Source organism: Brassica rapa, chromosome A06, assembly GCF_000309985.2.
Source record: "Brassica rapa cultivar Chiifu-401-42 chromosome A06, CAAS_Brap_v3.01, whole genome shotgun sequence".
In the NCBI taxonomy this organism is placed as follows: Eukaryota; Viridiplantae; Streptophyta; class Magnoliopsida; order Brassicales; family Brassicaceae; genus Brassica; species Brassica rapa.
Genome location: NC_024800.2, coordinates 13,924,111 through 13,935,550, shown reverse-complemented (window position 1 = coordinate 13,935,550; position 11,440 = coordinate 13,924,111). Strand labels below are relative to the sequence as shown.

Genomic DNA, 11,440 nt, shown 5'->3' with positions numbered 1-11,440 from the left:
ATAGTCTTCTTTTACTTAACACAGACTTCTTTTGTAGTCTTTTTTAAAAGAAGACTAATACGTAAGTCTCTGAGTTGTCTCGAAATTGTATTTTTGGTCGAATATGAGCTAAAAAAGACTAGTATACTGATAAAAAGATGATGTCTAGATAACAGTCGAGTAGCAGACTTCTGTAAAAGTCTTTTGTAAAAGAATACTAATACTTAAGTCTGCTGCAAGCAAATTACATATGTTTGTTACAACCAAAAGTGTGCTACATCAGCATGTTACTCACAGCACAATACAATAGTCTGGTACAAAAGCCTACTACATCAACCTACATATATCCGATGAGGAAAGTCACCAAAAAACTTCATACTTTCCCTCAATTCTACCCAAAGAAGTGGATTAACCTTAGTCATAGACACCGAGATGCTTGTAATCACGTTTCTCTGTGCCGTTTATCCTGGTCTCATCAAATATCTCACTTGCCATCTGACACCTAATTGTCTTGATCTTCTTATCACACAGCTCATGAGGTGGGAAGGGCATGCCAAGTGCATGACATTCTATATACTTCAAGCAATACACTCCACAGTCACCACTTTGTTTGTTTTGTGGCACCCCAGATTCACGCTCATGTGTGAAATCAACCATGTACAACTCCCACTCCGCACCGGTAGATAACATACGCAGCATGTACGACAGCATGTGTGCAATAGGCTTCACGGCCTTAGCAATTTCTGCATCTATAGCGTAAGCAAGATCACTATCCCAAATCACTATACGTCTCCTCGGGATTGATATCCAGCAAGCTACCCAATGATCGTTCTTGACCAATAATGGCACATATATATCATCAATCTCCAGTGCCGATGTCTTATTTGATCTGCTATACGCTGGTTCCTCGCTTGTGTAGTAGTCTAAGGCGCCAGGAGTGAGTAGTTTACCTGAGCCGTCAGGATTGGCAGGAGAGGCCAGATACTCTGAGTACTTTGCTGTCCACATTTGAGTAACTACAGCATCCAACATGCAAATTCTGTCAGACCTAAACCATTCAGGGTGCTTTGTGTATCGGAGCGTTAAGAGATTAATGCCAACATTCATGTGCTGCATTTAGAACATTAGATATTTCTACATCCGAGACATCTACATGTGTGGGAAGTCTACATGAGAGAGAAGGCTACATCAACCAATTTGGAGGAGTTAGTAGTATGTAGAACCAATGACTTGAAGAACCTTTGACCTTCTGTCGCCATTTGCTGTCAATAATCAAATTAAATAAATAAAACACTACAAAGTCTTTATATAAAGAGCAATTAATTTAGGAAATAGATGACTTACGGGTCAAGTTTCACCCAATCAAGAAGAGCAGAGAGCTTTTGGCGATCAAGATTAGCTAATGGGTTATATCCCTGGCCTTGCTTTGGCTGGTTAGGTATAATAACCTTTGCCGTGCTGTTTCCATCAAAAGAAGACTGCTGAGTTGCAGCAAGCCTACGTTGCCGCTCACTCTTAGCACCGGCCACAATGCGAGCAGCTCTCAGTTTACCAACTTGTTTCAGTGTTTTTCACAGAACCATACTCAATGCATGATTGTTCTTTATCTACTACAACAACACTTATGCCTCCATTCTCATTTTTCTTTTTTGAATGAATTTTATATTCATCAAAAAAACCCTTTTACATCAAGTGTAGACCTTAATAAGAAAATACTAATCCTTTGCAACTTATACTTCTAAGGATTAACTATCTACACTCTTGTACTAAACCAATATTGAAGAGCATTCTCCATACCCTTTCCTCCTTTCAATCTCATTAGGCTGAGCTTGTTCCTAACTCCTTTGTCAATCCGCTTCTTCATTACTTCCAAAGGTAAAGGCTTCTCTCCATGTCTTATTTTGTTTCTCTCCATCCATACTGTGTGAACAATAGCTTGGAAAGCATATCGAGTACAGAAAGATCTCTTCTTGTCATTATCAACCCGTGATAACAACACCACAACTTCCGACCAGTCTGTAGTAAAATCTCTTCCCAGAATCCCCTTTACAAGATGCTCCCAAATCTGAGAGGTGTATGAGCATTCAAAGAACAAGTGATTGCGAGATTCTCCAGCTCTCTTGCAGATAACACATGTAACATCCACTCTCCATTCTCATTTTCACTCTCACTCTGCAATTATTTTCAGTAGAAAGAACACATTAATAACAGCCACAAATCTTGTACAAACCAAAAGAAAACATTCAAATGCACACGTTTTTCAAACCAAACAAGCTAATATTCCAAGGTTCCAAAACAAAATGAAAAAGGGCTAATATTCCAAGGTTCCGCACAACATGAAAAAGGTTCCATCGTTCCAAATCCAAATGCAAATGCAAAAAAGTTATTTCTTTTACACTGATGTTTTGGTACTAACCTTAGTGGCTTGGGTGTCTCTAGCTTTGGCTCTTGTTGTCATTCCTTTGGGAGCTGTTTCCGCAGTTTTGCTTTCCTCGGCCCTGCTTTCCTCACCTTTGCTTTCCTCACCTTTGCTTTCATCGCTTTCATCAACTTTGCTTTCTTCAGCGCTGTCCTTCTTAGCTTTGTCTCCATCAGATTTGTTTGCCTCAGGTACATCAGTAGATGAACCAGCTTTGGTGTGGTCTTCCTTCCAACCTTCACGCGCCATCTTCTCAACAGCTCCCACCTGAGTTTTAAGGCCCTCAATCATGCGGGATTGTGTCTTCAGAGTGTTCTCGCATCTGCTCAGCCCTCAACCATATTAGAAGTCAGGCCAGTTAGCCAACGAACTATTTCTCCTTTCATGGTCTCCACATCCAGGCCAGGGGACTCACGAGCCTTCTTGCGTGATTCTGCATCAGACTGTGTGCGAGAAGGGGACACTGTCTTCAAGCTTCGCATCATCTGACCAGCTTCTGTCTTCATCGGATGGATCTCCACCTTCACATATGTCCACATTTTTGTTCCGACAAGAGGCCAGTAACTTTGTTCCCACGCCCAGCCTGAAGAAAACATTGCCTTCACTATGTTATCAGCCTTCTCATCTTCCAGCTCACCATCCCAGCAAGGGAACATTTCAGAGTAATCCTTCATAGTAAAGTTCTTAGTCCTAGTCTGCAGAAGATAAAACTATTAAGTTAGTATAAAACCACTTTATATCAAATTAATGCATGTATAAACATAAGAAGCATACCTGTTTCAGCATATTCTCCTTGAGCCTTCTCTTGCCTTTGCCACCTATGAAGGCAAGTAGAGGTGGGGTCGGAGAACCTTCTATAGGGTGACCAAACCCTGCTCTGAATTCAGGGAGACAGCAGTAGACCCAGACTTTAAGAACCTTAACAAAGCCTTCAATAGCATACGTCTTTGTCAAGTCTACACCCTTCACCGACTCCATCAAGAATTTAAAGGCTACTCTTCCCCACAGATAATTTTCAAAAGCATCTAGATCCACCACTAACCTAGCCAGGCTAGCCCGTGTGGGTGACGAGCTTCTTGCTGCTTCGATGAAGCCAACGGAAGCCAAAAACAGTATACAACAATTCAAAAAAGATGTCTACATATCAACAATGATGTCTACCTTAAAGTAGATTGACCGGAAGCAGAAAATGGATTAGAGAAGAAACTAATAGGTTAGTTAGCAAACTAAAAGAGAGGTTACAAGAATATAAGTCAACTAGTTAGGTTATTAGTTAAACGAGAGAAGACATAGAGAGATGAAGCACCGTTCGTTCCCAGGAAAGATGAAACACAGTTTGTTCGCTCGCTAGAGTAGAACCCGTGAGACTGACAGGAAGCAGAGATTTGGACGATAAGTACCGTTCGCTAGAAGTCGCCGGCTCAGATCTGAAAAAGAAAATGGTAAAGGTGGTTACTTTTTAGCAACGGAGCGGACAAAGCCGAAGCATTTAACTTACCAGAGCGATAATTTGAGAGAGTACAAATCACTTAAGGTAATTTGAGTGATATCAAGGTGCACTACAGAGGGGGTCCAACACCTTTTACCAAGGTCAGAGTGCTATGTGATTCAGAACTAAGAGACAAAGAGGGGAAGCTTCTGCAAGGGCTTTTGTCAACAACATCAACAAACTGAGTAAGATAGATACATGGACTTGTTTTCGAGCAAGTTCCTATTCTCATCCGGACTAAATCAGATTTCCAAAAGTCAAGCGGATGATTAAAAAAATAAGCGCTGAGTGGGAGGCAACCCATTGTTAGGTAAATTTTTATTATTTAATTTTTATGTTTTAATGATTTTTGCATTTATTTTTTTTTCAGAAAAAGAAACAAAAAAACATGAATAACAGTGACGAAACTGTAGCAAAGATACTATAGCAGCGCCAAACGATACTACTGTAGTAGCGTCGATCGACACTGTTCATCTGCAAAAAAAGACCCAAGGAAGACGGGTTCTGCACTAGCATTGACCCACACCCGATCTATGTCGATCGACGGAGCATCAGGTGTACCGATCGATCGCCACTTAACTGTGTCAATAGACGCTCACCATCAGCGAGTAGGTATACCGATTTTCCTTGTTAAATTTTGTCATTATGATTTATTTTCCATCCAATCTCAGACTGTATAACAATGGAGACAATGTTTTAAGTCTGGGGGAGGTTTTTACTGATATTGTCTTTTATTTTGAGCATAAGTTTTATAAGTTTTTATTGATTTTTATAGAGTCAATGATACACTAAAACTGAACCTTTCCTACTGTCAAATTAACAAAGGTAATTGTAGTATTTAAATTCCATCAAGAGGACCAGTCTACACTTTATTCTTATGAGTTTTCAACTTAGCTAAAACTAAAAGTGGGGTTTGAATTAGGTAGTAACGTGGAAGTAAAGTAAATGATTGCAAAGAGTAATTTCAATATTAAAGAGAAGCCAATCTAGGGTTTCTCATCGGGTGTTGATCCTAAACCAAACATTTTTTCAAGCGTAATGTAACACAATCTAGAACATGGATCACTCAAGTAGAGCAGCCCACTGTCGTGGAGCTGTTCCCTTTGCGGTTCAACCTTGACACCTAAACTCTCGTTTGGATCAAGGATCGACTACAACCAATAGAGACCAGGTTCGATAGGTTCACCGAGCACTCTAGTATCTACTTTAGCTGACTAGAGATTGTTGGGGTCAAAAACGGTTACGACGAAGTTAACATTCAAAACGTCCGAGGAAAAAAATGAGAATTTCTCCGATAAATACTTTTTCGAAATAGATTCTTTCTTACGAAACGCTTTGTGGAGGAAAAACGAGACGTCCGACGAGAGCTCGAAAAAGGTCGTTACGCAGCGACTAAACGCGCCACGCTCGGTCGCTACGTAGCGACCGAGTGCGAGCCAAAGCTCGGTCGCATACGTAGCGACCGAGCTCGAGCCAAAGCTCGGTCGCTACGCGAGCTCTTCCGAAACGACATCAGTCCATGCATTCTCGTCTATCCTTCGATGCTATCTCCCGAAGACCGTAGCAAACTCGGTTCATGTTTTCCGCTATTCTAAATCATTGATCACACTTTGCGGATTAAAACCGCGGAAAGTTCGTTCTTTATCAAAAGAAGTCGCAGTAAACGCTTCGAGTCGGAAGACGACCCAAAGGGACCTAAAACACGACTCAAGGCCCATCCTACGATTTTTTAACCAAAAGCCCGTAAACCGTAGCACGGTTTATGCTTGGCGCGCAAGGTATGATAAATGTCAAGTTTCCGCGGATAAATACGAAATTTTGAGGATAATTACGAAGATCAGAAAAAATTGAATATCTCCATTTTTTGCTATGACGGCTTAAGGGCAAAAGAGTAAAAGCGTAAACCGACCTTGGAGCGAGTATATAAGGAGTTCTAGGCAAGAGGCATGGAGGAGAGAACTTTTCAGAGCAAACTTAGCACTTAGAGCAATTTAGGCATATTTCCGTTTTTGTTATTCGAGCTGCGACTCAATTAGGTTATTGCCGTCTTAGGGTTTTAGAACTAGGAATCTCCCCGACAGCTCTAGTAGCCCAGGCTCTTACCTTGTTGTAACGCTCAAACGCGAATTCGGAATAAGATCTACTTTGCTCTCTTTTCGATTTGTAATACTTTATCGTTATTATTCTCGTGTTCTGATTGCTTGACGTGTGGTATTAGCAGATATCCGGGACCTCTAGGAAATTAGGGTTTTCCTAGTTTCCTTATTTAAACGGAAATCGACAGTGCGAATTTTGGTTCCCACAGTTTGGCGCTAGAAGGAGGGGGGGGGTACGGATCAATCTAACCCGCAAAAGCCACTCAAAGATCAGGAACGATATGCACAACTCGACGTGCGTGAACGTCATCTCATTCAAGGGCGAGCAACGGTCGATCGAGCCAAACCTCGAAACGATCTCCTTGTTATCGAGCTGACGATTCACGACATCGACGTCGCTAGGGTGCTAATAGACACCGGAAGTTCGGCCGATATCATCTTCAAAGATACTCTCGAAAAAATGGGGATCAATATATCCAAAGTCGCAAAATACCCTAGTCCACTGCTGGGACTTTCGGGGGAAACAACCATGGCCTACGGATCGATTAATCTTGCAGTCAAAGCCGGAACCGTGACGAAAGTCACAGAGTTTCTAGTCGTTGACCGTCCCGCATCCTACAACGTTATCATGGGAACGCCGTGGTTGAACGCCATGCGTGCTATCCCATCAACGTACCATCTTTGTCTCATGTTCCCAACCCCTAACAGAGTCGAGGTAATATGGGGAAATCCGAGAGTATCACAGGTGTGTTTCGCCGCAGAACTAAAACAAAAAATACCGGTCCTCGAGATCACTCCTAGAAAGGTGGAGAAAAATATCTCCAACAAAGACACGCGAAGTCAGGATTCAGCGGAACTCTTCTGGCAATCTCGGAACATCACGGCCCTGGATGAAAAATACGAGCCAACTTGCGAACCCGTGGTTACAATCTGTCTCGACGAAGCATTCCTGGAACGCTGCGTTGAGATCGGAGCCAATCTCCGCGAGCCTTTGAGGATAGAACTCGTAACCTGTCTTAAAAAGAATCTCACTACTTTTGCATGGGCCGCGGAAGATATGCCAGAGATCGACATTAACATAATGTGGCACGAGCTGAATATCGATCCGACGTTCAAACCCGTCAAACAAAAAAGGCGGAAGCTAGGACACGAACGTGCTTCCGCAGTAAACGACGAGGTCAAAAATTGCTTAAAGTCGGGTCGATAACAGAAGTAAGATACCCAAACTGGCTCGCCAACCCTGTAGTAGTCAAAAAGAAAAACGGGAAATGGCGAGTTTGCGTAGATTTTACCGACCTAAACAAAGCATGTCCGAAGGATAGTTTCCCTCTACCACATATCGATCGACTGGTAGAAGCAACATCGGGCAACGAGCTCTTATCCTTCATGGACGCCTTCTCAGGTTATAATCAAATTAAGATGAACTCCGATGATCGCGAGAAGACTGCCTTCATTACCCATCGCGGAACCTATTGCTATAAGGTAATGCCCTTCGGCCTCAAAAACGCTGGCGCAACCTACCAACGACTCGTGAACAGAATGTTCTCCAAAGAACTCGGAAAAACGATGGAGGTTTATATCGACGACATGTTCGTCAAATCCCTCCAAGCAAAGGATCACGTGTCACATCTCGAGGAATGTTTCGCGCAGTTAAATTCCCATAACATGAAGCTCAACCCGACAAAATGCAGATTGTTGTGGCATCAGGGGAATTCCTCGGCTACCTGGTCACATACCGCGGTATCGAAGCAAATCCAAAACAGATCAACGCAATTGATCGAGATGGCTTCTCCAAAGAATAAGCGGGAAGTCCAAAGGCTGACCGGCAGGATCGTAGCGCTTAACCGATTTATTTCACGATCAACAGACAAGTGCCTGCCCTTCTACGATGTCTTGCAAGGAAAAAAAAAATTCGAATGGTCGGAAGAATGCGAAAACGCCTTCCAACAGCTGAAGCGTTATTTAGCTACTCCTCCAGTCCTCGCAAAACCCGTGGAAGGGGAGCCTTTATTCTTATACATCGCTCTGTCAGCAACGGCCATGAGTGGAGTCCTGATCAGGGAAGAACGCGGGGAGCAGAAACCTATTTTCTACATAAGCAAAACCTTGCTGGATGCCGAATGTAATTAGCATGGAAAAATTAGCATGCGCGGTCGTAACATCGGCCCGAAAACTAAGACCATATTTCCAATCCCACACGATCATCATCCTCACGACCTTTCACCTACGGACAATTGTGCATAGCCCGAGTCAGTCAGGACGACTGGCCAAATGGGCAGTCGAATTGAGCGAGTACGATATCGAGTACCGACCAAGGACAAGTGCAAAATCACAAGTGCTCGCAGACTTCTTGGTCGAACTACCAACGGGGACCATAACCAACGAGGAACCAAATTCAAGCTGGCTCCTCCACGTCGAGGATCCTCATCCAAGCAAGGATCAGGAATCGGAATCCGTCTCACATCTCCAACGAGCGAGATCTTGGAGCAATCGTTCAGGCTGGAATTCCACGCCTCGAACAACGAAGCCAAATACGAAGCACTCATCACAGGGCTACATTTGGCTCACGGCTTAAAAATACGTAACCTCCACGCTTATTGCGACTCCCAGTTAGTGGCCAGTCAATTCAGCGGAGAGTATGAAGCCAGAGACGAACGGATGGATGCGTACCTCAAACTGGTCCAAAGTCGAGCTCAAGACTTTGACTGTTTTGCCCTTACGCGAATCCTTCGTTCCGAGAATGTCCAGGCAGACGCCCTCGCGGCCCTAGCATCAAGTTCCGACCCTGGACTTAAAAGGGTAATTCCAGTCGAGTTCATCGAGCATCCAAGCATCGGACCACCAATCGTCGTCAACCTCATAGAAGGTCAAGATGACGAGGAAAAAGAAGTTACGATACAACTGCAATCGGAGCAATCTGATTATGGCTGCGATACCCCATGGCTTCAGACAATTCGAGACTATATTATCGACGGGCAACTGCCCACCGAGAAATGTGCAGCCCGCAAAGTCCGAACAAAGGCCGCGCGCTACGTGACAATGGACGGCGAAATTTACAAATGGAAATTCTCCGGACCACTTATGACGTGTCTCGAAGGAGAAAAAGCAAGAAAAGTAATGGAGGAAGTACATTCCGGTTCCTGCGACAACCATTCCGGTGGAAGATCGCTAGCTGTGAAAATCAAATGCCATGGATACTACTGGCCAACGATGATCGGAGATTGCGAGAAGTTCGCCCGAAAATGCGAGAAATGCCAAAGGCATGCTCCAACCATCCGACAACTGGCTGAAGTTCTTTCCTCCATCGCATCGCCTTACCCCTTTATGCGCTGGGCCATAGATATTGTCGGACCTCTTCATAATTCAAAGCAAAAGCGTTTCCTTCTAGTCCTCACCGATTTTTTCTCAAAATGGGTAGAGGCAGACTCAGACACAAGTATAAAAGATGTCCAAGTCGATAATTTCGTATGGAAAAACATCATCTGTAGGCATGGAGTTCCTTGCGAGATCGTAACCGATAACGGATCTCATTTTATCTCCACCCGGTTCGAGGCATTTTGCAAAAAATGGAAGATACGACTCAACAAGTCAACTCCCAGGTATCCACAGTGCAACGGACAAGCTGAAACAATCAACAAGACAATTCTCGACGGACTGAAGAAACGCCTAGAAGCCAAAAAAGGCAGTTGGGCCGACGAACTCGAGGGAGTCCTCTGGTCTCACCGTACCACACCAAGGCGAGCAACGGGAGAAACTCCTTTCGCTCTAGTGTATGGCACATAATGCATGATTCCCGCGGAAGTAGAGTTCCCCGGTATTCGAAGAAGGTTACTACCCGAACGAGAGGAACTCAACGATGCCATGCTCTTGGATGACCTCGATCTCATTAACAAGCGCCGAGATCGTGCGCTCATCCAAATCCAAAATTACCAACACGCCGCTGCAAAGTACTATAATTCCAACGTACGGAATCGTAGGTTTAATGAAGGATGTGGGAACCAAAATTCGCACTGTCGATTTCCGTTTAAATAAGGAAACTAGGAAAACCCTAATTTCCCAGAGGACCCGGATATCTGCTAATTACCACACGTCAAGCAATCAGAACACGATAAGAAAAACGATAAAGTATAAGAAATCGAAAAAGAGAGAAAAGAAGATCTTATTCCGAATTTGCGTATGAGCGTTTACAACAAGGTATAAGCCTGGGCTCGAGAGCTGTCGGCGAGATTTTTGGGAACATTGAGATGTGAACGGAGAGACATGGTTTAGGATCTCGTATATTTTAGATATCATGTCTTGAGATGTTTGAGACCACAGCGTTGGGTTTAGGGCAAGACCTAGGTTTACTTTTGGTTAAGGTTTGTGCGGTGACTAGCCGGCTATCGTTTTTCCTGTTGCGATTTCTTCCTGGCTCGTACCGATTTAAAGTCCGTGATAGGTTCTCGGCTTATATGACTTGTATGGTACGAATCGAGCATCTTACCAGAGGCAATTTTTAAGCCAACTGGAAGTGCTAGACCAAAATTTCGGATTTTTGTTGTAGCGCGCTTTTGTCCTTGTGTTGGACGTTTTTGAAGATCAAAAGAGTGATCAAATTGCGTTTGTTTAAGACGGCTGGCGTGTTCATCGGGGGCAATCGACGAACAGGGTGTAGGGTTTTGGTGGTCGCGTTCGGACAATTTGTTCGTGTTATCTTCGAATTTTAACTTTACGACGTCTCGCAGTTGTTTCGAGGATTATACGTGTAACTTTAAGTGTTTGAAAGATGATAATTTTACGATTTTGGACCGGATGAGGCCGCAGACAAGAGTCTTAACGTTTCTAGATGTGTCCGGAAAGTTTTTGCGTTTAACTGAAGTATAAACGTTTTCGATAAAAAGGAGCAACGTAGATTGTAGTAAAAGTTTTTGAAGTTTCTAAAAACTCGATTACAATAATGATGACTTTTCTAAGTGGGAGTATACGAGTATACGCACCCACTCCCCCCCCCTTTTTAGAGAGGGGGATAGCTGAACTCGTCTTTTGACGAGCTGCCTACGTACCCCTTTCGAGGATCAAGCCATCTCGTAGTTCTGTTTCATGCCGCGAGTGTTTTTACTCGGCGGTAGACGTCGCACTGTCCGCCTTGACCGTGTCGATCGTGGCTGGGTCAACGCTATTTTCCGGATGTTCCGGTTGAGTTGTAGTGTGGGCTTCGGATTCGTGTCGAGTTTCGACGTCCGATGCGTTTGCGTTGGTAGACAATTTTAATTCATCTTTTCTTGGGGCGTTTTTGGCCGAAGATCGATCTATCTTCGTGCGTTTGCAGAAGTCATGATTTGCCTTAACTTGTGCTCTGCGAGGAAGCATAGTCGCGACTGTTTTTGGCATCCCCAGATAGCCGCGACTCCGCTTGGGGTTGGGAATTTGAGACCCAGGTGGTAGGTCGATGGACTGCCTGCATGGCGTTGAGCCATG

General features: G+C 43.9%; 1 protein-coding gene across 1 annotated transcript; it reads right to left on the bottom strand.

Annotated features, from left to right (window-relative positions):
- Window positions 1–393: 393 nt before the first annotated feature.
- On the bottom strand, window positions 394–3,376 carry LOC117126091. The gene is made up of 7 exons (XM_033273478.1): window positions 3,173–3,376; window positions 2,770–3,093; window positions 2,396–2,665; window positions 1,777–2,044; window positions 1,338–1,534; window positions 1,173–1,241; window positions 394–1,089 (listed from the first exon to the last, which is right to left on the bottom strand). Exons 1-7 carry the CDS (start codon window positions 3,374–3,376, stop codon window positions 394–396), a joined length of 2,028 nt encoding a protein of 675 aa, XP_033129369.1.
- Between the last annotated feature and the right edge of the window lie 8,064 nt (window positions 3,377–11,440).

What these genes read in the sequence shown, in the direction of transcription:
- LOC117126091 (XM_033273478.1), bottom strand. Translation starts at nt 3,376, where the DNA reads ATGGAGTCGGTGAAGGGTGTAGACTTGACAAAGACGTATGCTATTGAA. An exon ending in AGGAGAATATGCTGAAACAG is followed by an intron (nt 3,094 to 3,172) that starts GTATGCTTCTTA and finishes TATCTTCTGCAG; the next exon opens with ACTAGGACTAAGAACTTTAC. An exon ending in AGACCATGAAAGGAGAAATA is followed by an intron (nt 2,666 to 2,769) that starts GTTCGTTGGCTA and finishes CTTAAAACTCAG; the next exon opens with GTGGGAGCTGTTGAGAAGAT.